Raw genomic sequence first — 22,770 nt, 5'->3', positions numbered from 1 at the left:
ACAATGAGTCTCTTGTCTGATTAATAAATAAGCAAACAGACAAGTGAATAAATGGGTCTCGTGTACTTCTGACTGGCTTTAAACTTGCTAGGCGGTGGAGGATTTCCTTGAACCTCTGTGCATACTGCCTTCACCTCCCCAAGAACGGGGTTTACAGGCTTGCTTTACCACAGCCTGGGTGCTCAGGTACTGGGGATTAAACCGAGGATCTGGTACCAACGGATCCACCCACAACCTGTTCTTGTTGGTGTCTTCCAGAAGGTATTCTGAACCGGATGGGGGAAGGAGTGGGTGTGGTGTCCTCCTGAGAGGAGGGATTCGTGCGGGTAGGTCTTGGTAAACACTGAAAACCCAAGACTTTTTCTCGAGCCATGAATGCGTGTCCTAACTGGCCCTTTTCCCATGTACTTCCAGTTAGGTCTCAAACCTGGCACAAACGGCTAACTGACGTGCCTATTTAACATATCAAAACAGACCTGGCCGCCTGGTACACTCTGCACCCTTCAGTTTCTACTTGTTACCGAGTATGATGGGTAGGCGTACCCCAACCCTACCCTAAACTTCTCCAGCCCAGGGGCTGGGCTGAGGTCCCGCTGTTGTCCTTCCCTATATAATCCAGACCTTTACCCTCCTGGCATCTTGGTCTCCTGGCTCTCCCCTCTCGGCTCTCCTCACATGGTCCAGTTCAGGGTCATATTCACTCTGGACTTTCCCAGATGTCCCTGCGTCTGGCCATGCGCTCCCTTTTATCTACAATAAACCTTGCCCTCCACCATGCCTAGGAGCAGCCATACCCTTCCTGTTTTATTGCCTTTTTGCATTTACTCCCAAAGAATTTCTAATTACTTTATTTAATTTCATGTGCATTGGTGGTTTGCCTGTGTAAGGTGCTGGGAGTCGAACTTTTGGGGCCTCTGGAAGAGAAGCCAGTGCATTCAACCACTGAGCCGTCTCTCCAGCCTGATCCTGGGATTTCTCTCTCTCTCTCTCTCTCTCTCTCTCTCTCTCTCTCTCTCTCTCTCTCTCTCTCTCTCTCTCTCTCTCTGTGTGTGTGTGTGTGTGTGTGTGTGTGTGTTATCTATGTGACATCTTATTCAGGTGGATTTCAGCAGGGAGAGGCAGGGTCAGACTTGGATGAGGTGGGTTCCTCTGGAGCAAGGGTGAATTGGATGGATAGTCAAGGAGGAGGCAGATATGAATGGTACATAGAACAGTGTTCCGTGAACTCTCAAGAGACTGCTGGGACACAAGTGAGTACCTTTTAGAGAAAGCGATGCAGTCTGTAGCTGTGGCTGCCCTGGAACGAGCTCTGTAGACAAGGCTGGCCTTGAACTCAGAGATCTGCCAACCTCTGCTGACATGAAAGGCAAGTGCAGCCATGCCCAGCTTGAACGTTGTGGTTTTTTAATTTTAATGTATTTAACTTCTATTTTATGCACATTGGTGTGAAGGTGTCAGGTCTCCTGGAACTGGAGTTATAGACAGTTGTGAGTAGCCATGTGGGTGCTGGGAATTGAACCCAGGTCCTCTGTAAGAGCAGCCAGTGCTCTTAACTGCGGAGTTATCTCTCCAGTCTGAACGTTGTATTTCTTTTTTTTTTAAGATATATTTATTTATTACATATACAGTGTTCTGCCTACATGCCAGAAGAGGGCACCAGATTGAATTGTAGATGGTTGTGAGCCACCATGTGGTTGCTGGGAATTGAACTCAGGACCACTGGAACAGCAGTCAATGCTCTTAACCTCTGAGCCATCTCTCCAGCCCCCTGAACGTTGTATTTCTTAAGACTTACTTTGATATGTGTGGTTGTGGAGGCCAGAGAGTGTCAGTTTTTTAACCTCCGAGCTATCTCTCATGAAATCATGTTCATGGCTTTCCCAGCCCATCTTCCTGGTTTCTTCCCTTTTTAAAGATTAAAAATGTCTATGTATGTCTGTAGACAGAGGCCAGAAAAGGGCATTGCATCACCTCCTCCGCTGTGAGACAGGAATCCAGGAAGCCCCAGTGATCCTCTCTGTGCCCCCCACCTCAGAGGCAGGGGTGTTGCATGAATCTGAGGGGATGCTCAGCCTGGTCCCTGGGTACTGGGATTCCAGAGGATGTTCAGTCTGGCTCATGGGTACTGGGATTCCAGAAGATGCTCAGCCTGGTTCATGGATACTGGAATTCCAGAGGATGCTCAGCCTGGTTCATAGACACTGGAATTCCAGGGGATGCTCAGCCTGGTCCCTGGGTACTGGGATTCCAGGGGATGTTCAGCCTGGTCCCCGGGTACTGGGATTCCAGGGGATGTTCAGCCTGGTCCCCGGGTACTAGGATTCAAAGCCTGATGCTGAAGCATGTGCTTTTTTAGCCATCCTCTAAGCTCTCTTGGTTTTAAAAAACCCCTTCCTGGGTGTTGGTGGCGCATGCCTTTAATCCCAGCACTCGGGAGGCAGAGGCAGGTGGATCCCTGTGAGTTCGAGACCAGCCTGGACTACCAAGTGAGTTCCAGGACAGCCTCCAAAGCCACAGAGAAACCCTGTCTCGAAAAAAAACAAAAACAAACAAACAAAAAAAAAACCCTTCCGGCAAACTGAAGAATCTGGGTTCTCGACCCTCTCTTGAACCCCTCTCCACCCACCTACCCACACCACCTCAACCCTCGGTAAATAAATCGTGAGTCTTCCTGTTATCTTTATATTGAGAGTCTTAAAAAAGAACATCACGGATGTGGGGGGTGGGAAGGGATGACGGACGGTAGGAGTTAGAGGAACCTAAAGCTCAAGAAAATTAACAAAAATAAAATACATATTTATATATTTATAATATATATATATATATACCAAGTAATGCATGTGAGTTCCAGAGAAGCAAGCAGCAGCAGCAAGAAGCAACTAACACACAGACCCGGGTGCGCATGTGCAGCACACAGGAGCCACTCAAACCTGGACGGCGCCCCTCCGCCAAAGAAAAGACAGTTAAGAAACTTCCGTCTTGAATGAGGCTACACCACAACGGGGGTGTGGTAGCTAGCACACCTGTAGAATCTCAGCGCCTGGGAGTTGGAGATCGGAAGACCAAGGGTTCAAGGGCAGCATCAGCTATATAGTTAAGTTAGCTTGGGCTATATGAGGCACTCTCAAAAGCTTAAAAAAATAAAAACAAACAAAACCTTCTTAGTCATTTTGGTTTTTGCCTTCGTGTCCAGGAAAAAAATAAAGGAGGGTAATAACGCCTTTAAGGCCGGCAGAGGCCATTTTTCTTCCTGTCCACGCTAAAGCGGGCCATGTTATTTTTAACACTGATGGGAGAGCCACCATTACTGTCCCTCAGAAATACTTCCAGAGTTGTCTTGAAGACCATGTGGGTATTTTTGGTGGGTTTTTGTTTTGCATTTTGTCTGTCTGTCTTTTGGATAACACAGAGAATTCGGCAAAAGGCATCATCCATCCTTCCCTTCATCCGGGAGAGCAGCGGGTTTTCAGGAAGCCTGGTTAAAAAAAATATATTCTGGAGCGAATTTTAGGCAAAGCTGAGGGACAGGTAGAGACAGAAGAAGCTGTCTGTTGGCTAGCGGGAATTGTTGACCTGCAGGGGTTTTTTTGTTTGTTTGTTTTTGTCTTTGTTTGGTTTTGACCTTGAAGGAGAGGTGCAATATACAGTCTTGCTCCCCAACCCCTATAACGCACACGCACACACACTCTAAGGCACAGCTAAGACAGGCAGGCAGGCAGGCAGGCAGACATGCTTTGGCAAGAGGCCCCTAAAAGAGGCCCATGGGGTGAAGAATTGCAAAGGATTGTGGGATATGTGTGGGGCCAGCACCTTTGAGGGGTGAGGGAGAGAAAGCAAGAATTCCGAGGGCTCCCAGGCAAACAGGCATGGTGACAAAACCAACTGGAAGAGATAGGAAAATAGGAAGTTGGAGACAGCTGGGGGGAGGGGGCGACGACAAGACAAAACAGGATATTCGCCAGGCAGGCGAACAGGAAGAGGAAGGAGAAGAAGAAGGGGAAGAAAAAGAAACAAGGAGAGAGAACAATGTGTCAGGAAGAATATATGTGGAGGAAGAGGAAACGGGAGGGAGGTGAGGAGAAGGAGGAGGAAGAGGAGGAGGAGGAGGAGGAGGAAGAGGAGGGAAACAGGACGGTACCAAAAATGTGGGCAGTAACGATGGAGAGGCTGCAAGATGGGACGGGGCGCAGGGAGGAGGGGAGCCCCTGGTCATCCTCAGACCTTGACAAACACCAGGCGGGTGGAGTACACCAGGTCAGACACGTATGCCAGCAGGTTGATACCCGTCAGGATGGCCACCGCCAGGCGGCGGTCCCAGAAGCACACCGCGTGGGGGTGCGAGTAACCGCAGCTCGAATCCGAAGCACGCCGGGGTTGGCCGTGGTACCTCTGATCGAACTGGTAGAGGGGCCAGAGGACAATGGCAGTGGCATACAGGAGGACAGAGAGCAGGGCCAGGCCCGACAGGAAGGTGGGGAAAGGGATGGGCAGCATGTTGGTGCAGTCTCCCAGGTTGAGCAAGATGGTCACCGCAGCCAGTATGAAGCAGATGGCGTAGACCGCCACACACCACTCCAGGGCCGGCTTATTCTGGTACAGGGCCGGCTCGCTGATGAAGGCGAAGATGATACAGGCTACGAAGGTCTCGAACACTTTGAGTAGCCCCGGCACGGTAGCCATGTAGCCGGTGATCTCGCCGGGCCTCGCACGGGTCCAGGCCACTTCGGTAGCGTAGGCCAAGCAGGCGACACAGGAGAAGGTGGTGGCGACGATGGCGTAGTCCCGGGTACGCCCGTGAGACAAGAACTGCACGAAGGTGGTAGGGTAGATTATGGAAGACGAGAGGCAGAAGAGAGCCGCGTAGCAGGCGTAGGTGATGGGGAAGTTTCGCCACGACAGGGGGAAGCGGGCCTGGAGTCCAGCTAACTCCACAATCAGGATGATAAAGGTCACCGCGAAGCAGAAACACCAGGTGAACATGGCCCAGTTACCCATGGGCCCAGTCCAAGCAGCCACGCTGGCCACCATCGAGAAAGCTATGCAGGTGGATATCAGCTGCAGGAGGCGGAGGAGGCCCAGGGGCTGGGTCAGCGCCCGAGGGGACCCCACGATGGTGGAGGACGACGTCGTAGTAGTCGTGATGGTCGTGCGGGTTACTGATACCGGCATGGCTGAGAAAAACAAAAGCATTTGGATAAGGTCTCATACTGAGGCATTCAGGCATCCAGCCGTTCACTGGTCTTGGAATAAATTACCTTAAACTCTGAAAAGGGTATGTCTAAGAATATGGATGGTGGTGGCGCACGCCTTTAATGCCAGCGCTCGGGAGGCAGAGGCAGGGCGGATCTCAGTGAGTTTGAGGCCAGCCTGGTCTACAGAGAGAGTTCCAGGACAGGCTCCAAAACTACGGAGACCCTGTCTCTAAGAGAGGGAGGGAGGGAGGAGGGGGAAGTGAGGGAGGGAGAGAGGAAGGGACCCAGCAACAAAAAGATTGTGGTCTAGGATCCTGTCGTATCATTTCCTCCTGTGTGACCTAGGGCTTCATACCCCAGGCCCTATGAACAAAAGTTCCCCCTTTCACCCCACAGCAACTCAGTCATCTCTGTTTCTTCACAGCCAAGACTCCAACTTCCTCATACTCTAGGCCCTGTGGGTAGATTTTTTTCTTTTTTCTTTTCTTTTTGTTTTTTGAGTCTAACAGCCCTGGCTGTCCTGGAACTCACTTTGTGTACCAGGCTGGCCTCGAACTCACAGAGATCTGCCTGCTTCTGCCTCCCAAGCACTGGGATTAAAGGTGTGCGCCGCCATGCATGCCCAGCAAAAAGATTTCTTTTATGTAAGAGCAAGCTAGGCATTGGCAGCCCCTATACATCCAATATTCCAGCTCCCACATCTAAGCAGAGCGCTGGACCTCCGTCCTTCAAGTCACTCCTCTCCGGGAGATCTCTGATCTGGAGTGTCAAGCTTTCTTCCCTCCTTTCAAGTGTCACCCATCGTGTCCCTAATCCTACTTCAGACATGGGAAAATAAAGCAGAGACAGCCCAGTTTCCTCTTTCCTATCATCGAGCCTATCGCCTCCTATAGGGACTCAGCCAACAGGTTCCTCGAGTTCAGGAAAATTCAACTCCCTCCACTCCTACTGCTCAGTGGCCCAGCTCCAGCTACATTAGTGTCTAGTTTCCCAGGCCAGTCATGCAGGATCGACCTCAGGGCAGGCCCCTCAGCCTCCTAATGTCCCCTGTGACCCAGACAAACCACAGCTTCAATTTCCTTGTCCCAGAGACTGGGACCAGATGCCAGGGCCCTCCTCAGGATGCAAACTGTTGTGACCTCTCAGCGGATGCCCCCCAAAGCACGGGAGGTGGTTCCCAGCCCCAGGCAAATAAAACTTCCTTATTGCTAGGATCAGTTCTGCAGTTATTTCCTCTCATTGCTGGAGGGAGGGGAGAAGCTCAAATGACTCAAAAGCTACAGAGACCTGGGCCTAGTAGAAGGCTCAGTTGGTAAAGGAACTTGTAAGGATTCAGGCACTACGCTGGCTTACTCCCATCACCTGGCAGAATGCACTCAGGCAGTGCCCTGGTCAGCCCAGGGTTCTGTGACTGAGTAGTCTGCACGCAGGTGCAAAGGAGCCCTTTAAGAGAAAGACCCCGCCCACTTTCTTTGCCACTCTCTTTCCCGCTGTTCCCCTGGGGCAGACAGGACGTTTCCTGTCTCCCTCTCCTCTTCTGTCCTCTCTCTGTGTCTCTCTGTCTCTTCACCTCTTCTCTCTTTCCTTCCCCCTCCCTCTTCTTTCTAATAAAACTTCTCACTAAGCCCTGTCTGTCTGGCATGTTTGTCCCCCGCCTTGGTCACCCTCGCCTGCCATGGAATCCACGCAAGGTTCCCCACGAGCTTTATCCTAACACAAGTTGCAACAGAGCATGACAAACCTGAGTTCAGCTCCCCCGAGACCCACATGGTGCATAGAACTGAATTCTGCAACTTGTCCCCTTACCTCCATACACTTGCCACAGGGTGCCCGCTCACACACAGGCACACACACACACACACACACACACACACACACACACACACACACACACACACACGGTAATTACATGTTAGAAAGAAGAAGGATCATAGGAACTTCCAAAGCTTTGGAAGCACACTCAGAAAGTACAAGGTCACGGCAAGGGGGCCTCACTACAAGAACATAAGAACATCGAGGAATTAAGAGAATGGGGTGGGGTGAGGGTGGATATTTCATTTAGCCAGGGGTGAGGGTGGGGTTTGTTGATGGTGGTGGTGGCGGCTGCGGCCGCCTTTAATTCCAGTACTCGGAGGCAGAGACAGGTGGATCTCTGAATTCGAGGCCAGCCTTGTCAATGGAGTGAATTCCAGATGGGCAGAGCTACACAGAGAAACCCTGGAAAAACCAGGGGTGGGGGTGGGGTAGGGGTGAGGTGGGGGAGGGGGAGGGTGTATAAGACTCTAGTTGAGCCGAATGCTCTAGGAATGTATCTTTCATGAGTCATCATCACCCACGCAGGGGTGGGCTTTTCAGTGACGCCCAGGCCCCTGCAAGTATCCCAATCCACTCACTGGCTCAACAAGGGGCACTTCGATCTTCCATAACCAGTTTATTTGGTCTGTTTTTTTCTTTTTTCTTTCTTTTTTTTTTTTTTTTGGAGGCATGGGCTCTCTGTGTAGCCCTGGCTGTCCTGGAACTCGCTCCGTAGCCCAGGCTGGCCTCAAAAATCACAGAGAATCCGCCTGCTTCTGCCTCCCCAGTGCTGGGGCGCCACCACCGCGGGGCGGTATGTCTGATCAATTATAATTTATGTTATGAGATGAGCGTAAGTTGTTCCTAACTTTCCCCAGGAAAAGTCGTGCTAAGGTCAGGCCCATGGAAAGACAAAAGGTCAGGCTTTAACCTCTGGAAGCTCGCACTGTCCCAGAAGAGCTCCCAAAGTACACGGGAGCCAGCTCCCGGATACAACCTCTTGGGCACAGGGATAACTGATTCTAACCTCTGGAACCCTACCAGGTCCCTCCTCTAGCGGGATCTAGGAATCCCCCTCCTCCCTCATACCCAGAGACCCAGGCCCTCTCCTCCTGTAGATCTAGTTCAATACTCCTGGCCAACCTCCCTGAGTCAGACTCAGCAATCGCCAGCCCTCCTTTCCTTTCAGGATCCAGGCACTCGGTTCTTAGACGAAGGGGTCCTCCATCGGACCCAGAACAGGACCCTAGACCCTCCTCTCTTCCCCAGCCCTCTTCCCTGAAACTTAGAGCTCCCCCCAGCCCAGCCCTACACCTTCAAGAACTGTAATTACCGCCGCTCCACCCCCGAGAACTGGGAGATAGGGCCACCACTCAAACACTCACCTGCGGTCTCCACTGAACCCGGGAAGGAGAAAGATCCCGCTGCGAGGGCGGAGACGGTGGCGCGCCTGGAAAAGGCCGATCAGAAGCCCTGGGGAGGAGAAAGGCAGTCAGGGCGGAACTCAGAAAAGTCCTCCCCTGGCCAGCACCCTGACCCGGAGCCCTAGACGCCACAGCAGGGACTTATCTCCCCGGTGGGGACGCATTCTTGGCGGCGAGCCCTGGGGGCGAGCCCTGCGAGGTTACCCCGAGGAAGCACCGCCCCTCTCCCTCCTCCCACCCCAGGACTCGCCGCTTGGGCGGGGGACAAATCGGGACAAAGGGCCGGCCCCCTGGCCCGCTAGGGGCGTGAGTGATGTTAACCTAGCCCCAGCCGTGCAGTCGGCGGAGGGAGATCCCGGGGCGGTGGTTGTCGGGGCGGGAGGCCCAGCCTGGCCTGGCGTCTCCGCTCCTTATAAGGACTTTAAGTCGCCTCAGCCGGGGCAATGTGGCAGGGACCAACCAAGAGGTGGTGCCAAGACCCTCGAGGCCCACTCGGAGGCTGCCCGCCCCTCTCCAGGACACCCTCGCGGGAGACTGGGTGTACGTGTGGGGTGGAGTGGGGGGGTGACCCTGGGTTCTAGGAGGAGGTGGGAGGGTCCGATTTGTGGTTCCTTGGAAAGTATGAGCTAGAAGCCTAGCACAACCAACTCCCACAAGTTGTCCTCTGACCTCCACACTTGCCCTGTGGTACGTGCTGCCCCCACCCCCGGCAAAGTAAATATATTTTAAAAATCTATTTTCAGCCGGGCGACAGTAGCGCACGCCTTCAAAACCAGCACTCAGGGAGACAGAGGCAGGCAGATGTCTGTGAGTTCAAGGCCAGCCTGGGCTACAAAGTGTGTCCTAGAATGTCCTAAGACAGAGAAACCCTGTCTTAAAAACAAAAACAAACAAAAAACAAACCTCTATTTTCAGCCAACTCTTGCAGTATAGACCTCACTGGCCTGGGGAGCTTGTATGTCAGCCATGCTGGCCTTGAACTCCGCATGCCTCTGTCTCCCAAGTGCTGGGATTATTTACTAATTTGTTTGTTTAGTTAGTTATTTTAGAGTTCTGAGTCCCTCCAAGAATGGAATGGAGTCTAGCCTCGTATAGTAGGGCTGTATTCCCAGAACCCTGGTAGAGGCAGATTGGAAATACAGAGCTTCCTGCAGCCATAGACTTAAGACAAGCCAGATCTCAAAAAAAAAAAAAAAAAAAAAAAAAAAGGTAGGGGAAGCATGGGGTGGGGTAGGTGGAGTATTTGACTAGCATGTGGAGGTACTGAGGTACTGGGTTTAACCCCCGGTACAGGGTGGGGATGTGGTTAGGGGAATGAAACTCTCTGAGTAAAACCAGACCGGAACTCCTTTAAAACTTCAAAATTGCCCTCGAGGACATATTGCTTCCTTGACTCCAGGCTAGAAAACTCTGGAATTAGGTACACACAGTGACTGTAGGTTCCCCGGACCTGTGCTATGGCCTCCAGTGCACCTCGTAGATGCCACAGGAAGGCAGAAACTTCAGTACCCACTGGGGTCGGTTAATGCGAAGCGGGGACTAGTCCCACAGAAAAAGTGGGCTACTCATCGCCATTAATCCCAACACTCAGGAGGCAGAGGCAAGCGGATGTCTGCGAGTTCAGGGCCAGCAAGGTCTCCACAGCAGGTTCCAGAACAGCAAAGTCTGTACATGGAGAGACCCTGCCTTTAAAAGAGAAAAAGAAAAAGAAAAGTAGGCGACTGTCCCGCCATAAACAATAGGCGGGGACAGCAGGAATCCTTCGGTCTGGAGAGAAAGTTGTTTAGGGGAGGAAAAAAGGGAAAGGGTGACCCTAAGAGAGATTTCCGGTCCAGAGGGCCTCCAGCACCTTTCCAAGTCACAGCTCAGGAATGCTCAGCCGAAGACCTTAGCAGGGCAAGGAAACACCCCCCTTGAGCTTCCTCCTAGCTCTAGTTCCACTATCCGGGCCACACCCAGCACCCCTCCTACCATCCCCCCCCCCAGCTCCAATCCTGAGGTCATCCATCACTCCACAGACGCGGGCACAGCCCTGATCAGACTCCCGGCCACGCCCCACACCAGCGGTGGGCACAGCCTTAATTCCACAGGGCTCCCCAGCTCCCCCTACACTCCAGACTGCCCGTATAGGGCCTGTGGAAGGCAGTTCAGACCGAGGACTTCTCCCCTCCTGAGCCTCCCTGGGTACCAGATGCAAGCCTCGCATCCAAGTGCCCCATCTCCCCTCAGATTCAGGGAGCTCCTTGTCTCCAAGTCTTCAAACCCAAGAGTCCTGATCCCAGCCGCACCAGCCTCCTTCAGTGCAAGTTCAGAGCCCCCCTCCCTCAGAACAAACTCAGATCCCCTTTCCCCCCCTTCCCTTCTCCGGATTAAGCCCAAAACCATCCCTCGTCCCCCAAGACCCGTCTTAAGTCCCAATCCCAGACCTGTTGGGTCAGACCTAGGAGTCCAGATCCCATCCACCTCTCTCCGCCTCAGGGGTCCAACCCCCACCGTCCTTCCTCAGACCCAGGTGCCGACTCTCCAACTCCTCGTCTTTACCGTGTAAGACCTGTATGAGCTCAGAGAGTCCTGGCCCAAATGGAGTGTTTCTAGGGACCGGGACATCCGAATCCCTGCACACTTCTCTTTCTAGACCCAAGGATCTTGGACACCACTCCTTCCCTCCGGGGGTCCCTGCTGTCTCACCTCTCCAGCCAGTGGCGTCTGCCGCAGAAAACAAGAGCGACAGCTGCAGACCAGGAGGGTCTTAGGGCTGGGTGGAGTTGGCCACTTGAGCAGCATGCGAGGGCGGGGCTGAGGGCGGGGCTTGGGCCTGGCTGGGGCGGGGAAAAGGTACTTTCCCTCCATTTGGGCTATCCCTGGTCGGCCCCCCCCAAGGCGGGGCTCATGTCACACCACGCCCCTCTAAAGGCTAGCGTGTCGTGGATCTCTAGCCCAACCAGTGAGGGGGTGCAGGGCTGAGGTCACCGTTGCCGTGGAGACAAAACAGGAAGACACAGCAGCTGGCGGCGCGGGGGCTCCCAGGGGCTATCCTCCCTGACATAGCTCTAGAAAGAAATCTCCAGGGTAGGTCCGAGAATGCAGTTGCCGTGGAAACCTACATGTTTACGGTTTGTTTTAGATGAAGTCCCCTTCCCCACCCCCCAGTTCGGGTCCCCACGCCTAGTCTTACCCCTCATTCAATTCTCCCTCTCCATGCTCCTGTCCTTGTCTACCTGATTCCCAATGCTAACCGGATTTAAAAAAAAAAAATCTTACACACCCAGATCGCAGAGTATTGCAGGCCAGACCTCTCGGTTTAACGGAGTCTGTGGGCTAGGGTCTTGTCTACCTGAAAAAAGAAAGGAATTTAGGGTTCCAGACCTTGAGCTCTTAGGAATTCTGAGCAAACAACCTTCAATAGCGAGGCCCCACCCCAAAGAACAAAGACTGGATTTCTGTGTTGGGAGGGGGGTCTTCCTAGAGGAGAGTGCGCTGTATCTCCAATTACACGGTAATTGTCGCATGAGGACTGCCAGGCCACGTCTCAAAAGATCACAGTCAACAGGGGCAAAAGGGTGATGGGTAGGAGCTAAATTCCTGGCAGTCTGGGGGTCCCAGACTTCTGAGCGATCAGACGGTTTTCAGAACAGATGTGGCTGGGGGTTTTTTGCCGAGCCTCCTGGTTCTAGAAGGCCGAGCTATTTTTGGCTTGCATTCCAGCCTTCAGGACACAGGGAGGGACTTTATGAGGACGGGCCTGAATCCGGGAGCTCTGGATTCGGGGTTCTACCATATGGGAGGGATACAGTGTACCCCGTTGTGCCGGGAGGGGGGCAAAAGTAAGAGGGGAGGGCTTCAGGGTTGCTTATTTTTATTTTTTATTTTTTTAGTGTCGGATTTGAGGACCTGAATGGATAGGACTGAGCCAAAAGGGAAAGTGAGCTGGAGGTCGCCTTGCGGGAGGGAGCTGAAGGTCGCGACGCCGGCCCCCTGGGCAGGGCGGGGACCCGGGATACCTGGCTCCCTCCCTCCTAGCCGCACTCACCCGGCTCTGCCGCGGTCCCGGGCGCGGCCCTGCTCCGCTGCTCCTGGGCGGGGCCTAGTGGCGGCTGCGGATGCTTGGCTCTTCCCGGAGGCTGCCTCTGGTCGTCTTCCAGAAGGACTAAGGAGGCTTAGGGGCCCAGCCCCAGAGAGGAAGGCGCGAGCGTCGCGTAGGGAGGGGTCCGAAGGGGTCCCGGAGCTCAGAACAGCCAGCAGCGTGCCCTACGGAGGAGGGAGGAGCTGGAGGGGGCACCTGGGCGCTTGCTTAGTGCTTGGCTGAAGTGGGGGTGGGGACCGAGGTATAGGGTTGGGGAGGCGTTGAGCTACTGGCTCACTTTGCATTCCTGGGAAGAGACACAGAAATGGAGGCTCCTCGTCGTCGTCGTATGCCCTGCATAAGTGAGGGCTTTAGTTTAGTCTAACACACACACACACACACACACACACACACGTTTACTTATTTTACGTGCTAGACTGCAAATGTGGAAGTCACCACAACTTGTGGGAGTCAGTTTTCTCCTCCCACTATGTGGGATCTGGGGATCAAGCTCAGGTCATCGTTTTGGCTGGCCCTTGAGCTATCTTGTTGGCCTATGGAAGGTATGGCCTTGTTTTTTGTTTTAATTTCTTGTTTTTATTTTTATTTGTTTTTATGTGTCCAAGTGTTCTTGTCTTCATGTATGTATGTGCACCACGCGCAAACCTGGTCTCAGAGGTCAGGAGAGGGAATCAGATCCCCCTAGAACTGAAGTTACTGATGCTTGTGAGTCACGTTGTGGTGTTGGGAATTGAACCCTGGTCCCTCTGCAAGATAAGTGCTCTTAACGGCTAGCCATATCTTCAGTCCCTTGAGGAGTTTTTTTTTTTTTTTTTTGTGGTTTTTCGAAACACGGTTTCTCTGTGGCTTTGGAGGCTGTCTTGGAACTAGCTTGGTAGTCCAGGCTGGTCTCGAACTTACAGAGATCCGCCTGCCTCTGCCTCCCGAGTGCTGGAATTAAAGGCGTGCGCCACCAACGCCCGGCTCCTTAAGGAGTTTTTAATATGTCCAGCATCAGACATTTACACATACACTCTCATAAGCCTTTATAGTCTATAGATAATAGGCTGGATTTCCCATGAACTCTATTTACAAGCTGCCTTAGCCCCAAGGGTTCTGGCTTAGTAATATCTCCTCCCCCCCTTACTAAGTCATTCACACCACCACTACAAAGCTGGAGGCATCTCAAGTGATCTACAGAGGTGTTGCTTTAGAAGTAGTTCCTGTACAGAGATGGTTCAGTGGGTCAAGCTAAACTTGATGACCTGAGTTCCACCTCCCTGTGGTAGAAGGAGAACACTGATTCTCAAAATTTTTCCTCTGACTGACACAGGTCCACTGTGGCATGCATTCCAACACGCGCGCACACACACACACACACACACACACACACACACACACATGCATGCACGAACATAGGCATGCAAGCATGCACATGTAAAACAAAAGCCAAAACACTTCAGTGTTCAGGGTATCATGAAAAGGCACAAGAACAATCTGGGCTGTGTAAGTGTGTGATGCTGAAGATTGAGGCCCTCGCCTCAATCATGCTAGGTGAACTCTGCATCACTGAGAACTTCCCCCAGCCCAGTTTGCAAACATTTGAAGAGTGAGTCACAGGGTACGATTTCTGCGAAACTCTTGGGATCGTGTATGTGGTCCTGGTTCAGTGTTTACCCATCTTTTAGTAACAGAACCTACACCCAAATGTCCCCAGCCTGTCATACTACCCCTTTCTGACAGGCCGTGCCTGTGTTATAGGAGGCTGACTGCTTTGGGAGTGTCGAGGTACATGAACAACAACCCTCTAAACTCATACGAACTCCTAAATAAACAGTGCCTTGATCAGAAGCAGTGCTGTGTGGTTTAACGCGGTGATGAATGGTGAATAGAGCCATTCATTGTGCACACACAGGCTGCTTTTGGCAGCCGTGCAAAGGGCAAGAAAAGCAAATAACAAGCACAGTTACTTACTCCATGGAGGAAAAAAACGTATTGCCCAACCCATGAGAGGAGAGGTCCAATGTAGTCCTCAGAAGACTGGGCGTTCAGCTGGCCTTCCTCCTACTCTCTGCTTCCTTGGGGGCTCAGCAAAGTGTTGCTACTACCAGCAAGGTGGGCATTCATTGATGAGGTGGCTTGCTACGGTTGGTGAGTTGACCATTTTTTTGCTTAGGAACTCACCAAGCAAGTCCTGGAGTATCTAGAGAAGAGTTGACAAAGAGACACCAAGCAACCATCTGGTCTACCACGTGACATAATAAAATTCCCTCTAGTAGAGGTGATTATGGGAGAGTTCATGAGATCTAAACTACAAGAAGAACCGACCAAGAGATACCAAGCAGCCATCTGGTCTACCACATGACATAATAAAATTCCTTCTAGTAGTGGTGATGATGGGAGAGTGCATGAGATATAAACTATGAGGTGATTTTCATTCTCACAACTTCTAACACCTATAGAAGTTTTATTTTCTCAACTATCAATCAAGTCTTCTCTATCTTACAATTCAATTAAAAGATTATTTTTATTTCAACATGTATATGCTTGCATGAATTTGTGTGTACCATATACATGCCTCAGACATCAGAAAGGGGAGTCAATAGCCTTCTTGTTAACAGATGACTGTGAGCCATTGTGTGGGCACTAAGATCTGAACTTGGATTATCAGGAAGAGCACAGGATGGTCTTGAACTTCCTGGGTAGACAAGGGTGACCTTGAACTCCTAATCCACCTGTCTCTAATTCCCAGGTGCTGATATTACATGTGTGTCACCTTGAACAATTTATGTGGTTCTGAGCATCAAACCCAGGTCCTTGTTTTTGCTAGTAAAACAAGTGACAGCAAACAGCTCTATTCCTGGGTAAGATGGCTCAGTAAACAAGTGTTTGCTGAACAGGACTGCATTCAATCTCTGGAATCCACGGTGGGAGGAAAAAACTCCCAAAAGTTGTCTTCTGACCTCTACACTCACATCCAGGTATGCACACGTGTGCATACATGTACACACACACACACACACATATAGACAGCAAATAGTGAATCCTAAACCACCTTAGGCTACATGAGAAGCTCCCCCTCCCTCCTCCTGAGACAGGGTTTCTCTGTGTTGGCTGTCCTGGAACTCACTCTGTACATCAGGCTGGCCTCGAACTCACAGAGATCGGCCTGCCTCTGCCTCCCAAGCGCTGGGATCAAAGATGTTGGCCACCACTGCTGCTGCTGCCACCACCACCAAGCTACATGAGATCTTATTTAAGGCGGGAAAAGCTTCAATGAAACTGAAGACTACTCTGTGGTTAATAGCACTTACTGCTCTTGCAGGAGAACTGAGTTCAGCTCCCAGCATCCGTATTTGGTGGTTCACAATCAACCACGGCTCTCACTCCAGGAGATCTGTTACCCTCCTCTGGACTTGGAGGAACTTGCACTCACACATGCACAGACACACACAGATTACCACAAAAATTTTAAAAATAATAAAAGCGCCAGGCATTGGTGGCACATGTCTTTAATCCCAGCACTCAGGAGGTTGAGGCAGATGGATCTCTGTGAGTTCGAGGCCAGCCTGGTCTACAGAGTGAGTTCCCGGACAGCCTCCAAAGCCAGCAAAAAGTCAGCTTCCCATTTCTTTTGGTCCTTACGCTATATGAGCATGTTTGGCAGCTGCTGACCTCAGTAACCTTCAGCCCTAACTGAGGTACCTTTCCCAGAAAGATTAGAAGTCAGACAGTCAACTCTGTTATCCATAGCCCTACTGCGTGAACCACTTCCCTTTTGTCTGTTGGATCTTCAAAACAACAAAGGTGTACCTGAAACCCCTAGTTCCTCAGCTTTCTCCTTCCACTTCTGGGTAAGGGTCCAAAGTCGGTGATTTCAGTGACATGCTTACTCTACCCACGGTACCTGACACCCTTTTACCCTTCCATCCTTGTATTGCCCCCGGTGTTAGAGAAGAGGAAACCCACTTATGGTTATTGGTGCTTTGTTTGTTTGTGTTTTGTTTTGTTTTTTGTTTTTTGGCAGGGTTTCTCTGTGGCTTTGGAGGCTGTCCTGGAACTTGCTCTTGTAGACCAGGCTGATCTGGAACTCACAGAGATCCGCCTGCCTCTGCCTCCCAAACGCTGGGACTAAAGGCGTGCGCCACCACTGCCCGGTGACTATTGGAGCTTTAATGTCTTTGTCTCTTAGCAGAGATCCCTGATATGGAGATCAATAAAGGTCCTATGGCTTGGATATCTTTTTGTGTTTGCTTGACTTTAATATTTTTTTGGCAGGGGCGCTGTTTCCATACAAGATTTCTCTGTTTAATCCTGGCTATTCTGGAATTTCTTCTATGGACCAGGCTGGCCTCAAACTCACAAAGATCTACCTATATCTGCCTCCCAAGTGCTGGGATTACTGGCTTACTACAGTACTGCCTGGCTAATTTTTTTTTCTTAATTTTATGGTCACTGTATTCATGTCTGTATGAGGGTGTCAGAAGCCCTGGAACTGGAGTTATAGATGGGTGTGAGCTGCCATGTGGGTGCTGGGAATTGAACTTGGGACCTCTGCAAGAGCAGCCAGTACTCTTAACCACTGAGCCATCACTCCAGCCCACTGGCTTTCATTTTTAATATTCATTCTCTCTTTTCTCTGTGCCTTTCTCCATCTGTCTCTCTCTGTGTCTCTGTCTCTCTCTGTCTCTCTGTCTCTTTCTGTCTCTCTCTCCTCTCATGTGTGTGTGTCTGTGTGTCTGTGTGAGTGTGTCTGTGTGTACAAACATGTGGGTACTAATGTGAACCTCAGAGGACAACTTCCGGGAGTCAATTATCTCCTTCTATTATGTGGGACCCAGGATTCAAACTCAAATCATGAGACTTGCAGGTTAATGCCTTTACCAGACAAACCATCTCCATGGCCCCATTAGTGTTTTTGAGATAGGGTTTCATGTAGCCCTGGCTAGTCATGTAATCACTACATAGCCTAGGATGACCTTGAACTCCTGATCCTCTTGTTTCTACCTCCTGAAAGCAAGTGAGTTCCACTCTCCCCAGATGTTTTTGGTGTTTTGAGACAGGATCTTACTCTGTAGCCCAGAATACACAGAAGCTGGTAAGGTAACTGAGGCTGGTCTTGAACTCACAGCAATCCTCTTACCTCTATTTCTCAAGTGTTGGGGTCATAGGCTTGGGCCACTGTGTCTAGCTCTATGGTTTAGATCTTAAACGTCCCACAAAATCCCATGTATGGAAGACTTGATTCCCTGCTGGCACTGTTTTTGGGGGAGGCTCTGGAGTCTTCGAGGGGTAGGCAGAGCTGGAGGAAACAGGGCAGTGAGGCCTATCTTTGGAGGTAAGACCAAGAGCTAGACCCCTTCCCACTTCCTGTTTCCTCAACACCGTGATATGAACAGCTTCGGTATGCCTTCTCTGCCCCGGTGGACTGAACCCTCTGAAAGCACGGGCCAGAACAAACCTTTCTCCTTGTTGTTCTTCCAGGAATAGTGATTGTAGAAGCACAAAGTAACAAACCCAGCCAGCATCACTGCTCTTGTCGTTTGGCTCTGTACCTTTTTCTTCAGCATGGCAAGCTCATGCTGCTTCTCCGGCATCTTCTAGTGACTCTGCCCTTCTCCATCTCAGAGTTTTCTTTCTCCCTGTCTGCAAGTCCTGCCTAACCTCTTCCTGCCTAGCTATTGACCATTTAGCTCTATATAAAACCAGTGAAAGCAACACATCTTTACAGGGTACAAAAAGATTAGTCAGCTGGGCGTTGGTGGCGCACATCTTTATTCCCAACACAGCAGGCAGAGGCAGGTGGATCTCTGTGAGTTCAAGACCAGCCTAGTCTACAGAGCGAGTTCCAGGAGAGCCTCCAAAGCCACACAGAATCTCTGCCTCGGGGGGAAAAAAAAAAGATTAGTCCACAACAAACCAAGCTTCCTGAGTTTTACTCTTAAATGGTTTCTTCAAGTTGCACTCTGGCCTTAACACTTACAATGTGTGGTTTGCCTGGCCAGTCATGGGGGTGCATGCCTTTAGTCCCGACACTCAAGTGACAGTGGCAAGCAGATCTCAAGTGAGTTTGAAATCTCAAGTGAACTCATAGTGAGTTCAAAGCCAGCCTAGTCTACATAATGAGTTCCGGAACCGCCAAAGCTATATATTCAGGCTCTGTTTCAAACAAAACAAAAAGCAAAATGTGGCATGCACTTCTGTAAATGAAATTTATTTATTTATTTATTTATTTATGTATTTATTTATTTATTTATTGTGAAACAGGGTTTCTCTGTGTAGCTTTGGAGGCTGTCCTGGAACTGAGTTTGTAGACCAGCATGACCTGGAACTCACAGAGCTCTGCCTGCCTCTGCCTCCCGAGTGCTGGAATTAAAGGCATGGGCTACTACCACCAGGCTATGTAAATGTAATTTAAAATAAAGAAGAAATATAGAGTACTGGAAATACAGTTCAATGGCAAAGAGCACTTGCCCAGTAATATGTGAGGCCTAAACTTCATTCTCCAAGGCCAGGGATAGGGAATCTACTTGCTTACTTGCATGTTTTAACTTGGTAATCTATTTAGGGAAATAGCTTTCCAGTTGCCCAGTACCTCTCCCTTTTTGTTTTCACTGGTCTATTTTGTAACTTTCCAGAAATATCCATTGTGCAATATCCATTATTTGTGTTTCCAAAAATATCCATCCACATGTATTCAAGGAGTGTAGGTGCCCATGTCAGAATATCCTAAGGTAAGATACTGTTTAATATCTGTGGTGGCTTGATTGAGAAATGTCCCTCATGATGTCAGGCATTTGCAATCTTTGTGGGTGGGGCTGTTTGGGGAGGTTCAGGAAGTGCCCTGAGGTTACTATTGCTGAGATGAACCACCATGACCAAATGCAACTTGGGAAGGAAAGTTTTTATTTCATTTACACTTCCATGAAACGATTTATCACCAGGAGCAGTGAGGGCCGAGACTCAGGCGGGGAAGGAACCTGGAGGGAGGAACTGATGCAGAAACCGTGGAGGAGTCAGGACTTGCTCTCTCTCTCTCTCTCTCTCTCTCTCTCTCTCTCTCTCTCTCTCTCTCTCTCTCCCCTCCCTCCCTCCCTTCATCCCTTTTTCTTTTTCTTTTATTTCAAGACAGGGTTTCTCTGTGTAGGCCTGGCTATCTTGGAACGCACTCTGTATTCTAGCCCGGCCTCGAACTCACAGAGATCCGCCTGCCTCTGCCTCCCGAGTGCTGGGATTGAAGGTGTGCACCACCAACGCCCCCCAGCCTGCTTTCCTATGGAGCCCAGGACTACTAGCCCAGGATTGGTACCACCCACAGTTGGCTGGACCCTCCCCCGTCAATCGCTAATTAAGAAAGTGTGTAGCAGTTTTTTCTTTTTTCTTTCTTTTTTTTTTTTTTTTTTTTTTTTTTTTTGGTTTTTCGAGACAGGGTTTCTCTGGGGCTTTGGAGGCTGTCCTGGAACTCACTTTGTAGACCAGGCTGGCCTCGAACTCAGAGATCCGCCTGCCTCTGCCTCCCGAGTGCTGGGATTAAAGGCATGCACCGCCACCAACGCCCGGCTTAGCAGTTTTTTCTATAGCCGGGTCTTATGGAGACATTTTCTCGGCTCAGGGTCCCTCCTCTCAGATGACGGTGGTTTGTATCCAAATGATATAAAAAGCCGATGGCACAGGAGGCGTGGCCTTGTCAGGGGAAACACATCAGTGGGACGGAGTCTGGGATGTTCTATCCTCGTGCTGCTTCTTTCTGTTCCATGCTTGCTGTTAAATTTGTGATCTCTCAGCTCCCTGCTCTCCTGCCACCATGCCTACTGTCTGTTGCCATGCGTCCCCACCTGGCTGCATTCATCGCTCTGGACCCATAAGCCAAAACAAATTCCTTCTCTTATAGGTTCCTTTAGGTCATGGTTGATCACTGCAATGGGACACTAACTGGACAATATTTGATGTGCATGGGATGGGCTAGCATGCATTATGATATACTTCTTTAAAATATTTAATCTATTGACACATTTAGAATAAAATCATTAGGCTAGGCATGTGGTACAGATCTTTAATCCCAGCACTCCGGAAGCAGAGGCAAGCAGATCTCTGAGAGTTCAAGACCAGCCGGGCCTACAAAGTGAGTGGAAGTCAGCCAGGGCTGTTACACAAAGAAACACTGGAGAGACAGACAGACAGACAGACAGACACAGAGAGAGAGAGAGACTGAATAAATAAATAACTAAATAAATTTTAGCTGGCTGTTGTAGAAGTCAGTCTGTCATCCCATCACTTTGGAGACAGGGACAAGACAATCAGGAATTCAAGGCTACCTTCAACTGCGTCGTGAGTTCAGGACCACTCTGGGATACACGAGACCCTGTTAGGAGCAGAGGAAGCCTTGGGTGAATATGTTAAACATAGATAAAAGTGCAGGATAGTGGTGGCGTTCCCCTTTAATCACAGCACTTGGGGAGCATAAGGAGGTGGATCTCTGAGTTTGAGGCCAGCCTGGTCTACAGAGCGAGTTCCAGGACAGCCAGGGCTACATAGAGGTACTCTATCGCAAAACATAAACAAACAAACAAAAGAGTGGATAAAGTCCTGAGTAAATGTATAGTGTTTTACGTGAGCCTCAGTGCCTCAGACATCGCTCGGGTTGAGGCTCACACACGGCAGAGTTTTCCTCCACTCTTAGTGCGTGCAGACGCTGGCAATGTGTACAAAAACTAGCAGCTGCAGATTCCTCAGAATGACTGCAACCTGAGACTGCTCCTCCACAGAGACCTCTTAGAGGGTTAGCTGCCTCCTCCTCTTGGGCTGGATGTAATTCCTGGCCTGAGGTTCCTTGCTGTTGGGTAGTTAATGCTGACCTAGGAGAGCAAGCATGTCCTACCCAGTCCCACCCATCATTTGTCTGTGTGTGGCTGTCCTTTCTTCATTCCCTCATCACCCCAGCAGGTCAAACCCAAAATCACAAAGGACGAGGTGAGACCCTGTCCTCAAAAAAACTGAAAGACAGCCAGGCAGTGGTGGTGCACACCGTTAATCCCAGCATTCAGGAGGCAGAGGGAGGTGGATCTCTGTGAGTTCCAGGCCAGCCTGGTCTACAGAGTGAGTTCCAGGAAATCCAGGACAGCTACACAGAGAAACCCTATGTCGAAAAAAATAAAAAAATTTATAAAGAAAAATATTTTTATTGCGTTTATTTGTGTCCAGGGTGTGGAAATCAGAGGAAACGCTATGGGAGTCAGTTCTCTCTCAATCTACTCTTTGGATCCTGGGAATTGAACTCAGGCAGTCAGGCTTGGCAGCAAGAACCTTTAGCCACTGAACCATCTCAATGGCTCACATTTTTACACGTGTGTGTGTGTGTGTGTGTGTGTGTGTGTGTGTGTGTGTGTGTTTGCACTGGTCATAGAACTATTTCTGGAAATGTGGGCTTTCTTCTTCCTCCATTTAGACTCTGAGGCAGTCAGGCTTGTCTGCAAGGACCTTTGCTCGCTGAGCCATCTCAACAGCCCGGTTACATTGTCTAACTTAACTCTTCATCGAGAACCCAGCTCGCTTGACATGGAAGCTCAACTCATTTCCAATGTGAGATATTCATTTAGCAACTTTAGAAATCAAGTAGACTTCCTTCCTGCCCTGTCCCCCAATGCAGCCCACGCCTTCAAAACAGACGACTTCATCCTCTTCGGTTTTAGGATGACAAAGCTGCCATCTGTTAATCCAATCTGCGTTGTGAGTAGAGGAGATGAGCTTCATTGTGTGAGAGCCCCTCTCCCGCTCCCCCGTGGGGAATTTCCCAGGGTCTCAAGGGGGCCAAAGCAGCCACCTAAACTTGTGCCTATCCTGGCTGGCTCTTTGCAAATTACGAATTTGCAAACCAGGAAGGGAGAAACGTGTCTGAGGACATGAGTAAATCATGGGAAGAGACAGGAAGACAAAGTCAGGCCCAGGAATTTGTCAGAAAGCCAAGCATAGACAGCCAAAGAAATGCATCCTAAGTCACATTGCAACCACAGCCTGCTCGTGAGGCTGCCTGCCTGTCACGAGCAACTCTGTTCACAAGCCCAGTGACACTGGTCTACCACACCTTCACCCTGCTGCTGCTCTCCAACATGTCCAGATTTTTTTTTTGGAGGGGGGCAGTTGGAGACAGGATTTCTCCATGTAGCCTTGACTGTCCTAGAAATCTCTGTAGACCAGGCTGGTCTCAGACTCACAGAGATCTGCCTGCCTCTGCCTCTACCTCCAGAGTGCTGGGATTAAAGGCGTGTGCCACCACTGCCTGGCTCCAGACTTCTGTGTA

General features: G+C 50.4%; 1 protein-coding gene and 1 long non-coding RNA gene across 4 annotated transcripts; one reads left to right on the top strand and one right to left on the bottom strand.

Annotated features, from left to right (window-relative positions):
• Nucleotides 1-2,668: 2,668 nt before the first annotated feature.
• Myadm (myeloid associated differentiation marker) lies at nucleotides 2,669-12,693 on the bottom strand. Of its 3 annotated transcripts, none has more exons than XM_013123645.3 (4): nucleotides 12,441-12,693; nucleotides 11,676-11,744; nucleotides 8,372-8,459; nucleotides 2,669-5,171 (listed from the first exon to the last, which is right to left on the bottom strand). In XM_013123645.3, exon 4 carries the CDS (start codon nucleotides 5,167-5,169, stop codon nucleotides 4,216-4,218), a length of 954 nt encoding a protein of 317 aa, XP_012979099.1. In that variant the 5' UTR covers nucleotides 5,170-5,171; nucleotides 8,372-8,459; nucleotides 11,676-11,744; nucleotides 12,441-12,693; the 3' UTR covers nucleotides 2,669-4,215. The 3 variants fall into 3 exon arrangements, with proteins under 3 accessions (XP_012979099.1, XP_040589745.1, XP_005084208.1); XM_040733811.1 differs by having other exon boundaries at nucleotides 11,676-11,740; XM_005084151.4 differs by lacking the exons at nucleotides 11,676-11,744; nucleotides 12,441-12,693 and adding an exon at nucleotides 11,099-11,229.
• LOC121135287 lies at nucleotides 11,342-15,009 on the top strand. The gene is made up of 2 exons (XR_005872471.1): nucleotides 11,342-11,479; nucleotides 14,650-15,009. It is a non-coding gene; the product is annotated as an uncharacterized LOC121135287 (long non-coding RNA).
• Nucleotides 15,010-22,770: the final 7,761 nt, after the last annotated feature.

Source organism: Mesocricetus auratus, unplaced genomic scaffold (genome assembly GCF_017639785.1).
Source record: "Mesocricetus auratus isolate SY011 unplaced genomic scaffold, BCM_Maur_2.0 Super-Scaffold_100037, whole genome shotgun sequence".
Lineage (NCBI taxonomy): Eukaryota > Metazoa > Chordata > Mammalia > Rodentia > Cricetidae > Mesocricetus > Mesocricetus auratus.
This window is presented reverse-complemented; position numbering and strand designations above follow the sequence as displayed.

What these genes read in the sequence shown, in the direction of transcription:
- Myadm (XM_013123645.3), bottom strand. Translation starts at nt 5,169, where the DNA reads ATGCCGGTATCAGTAACCCGCACGACCATCACGACTACTACGACGTCG.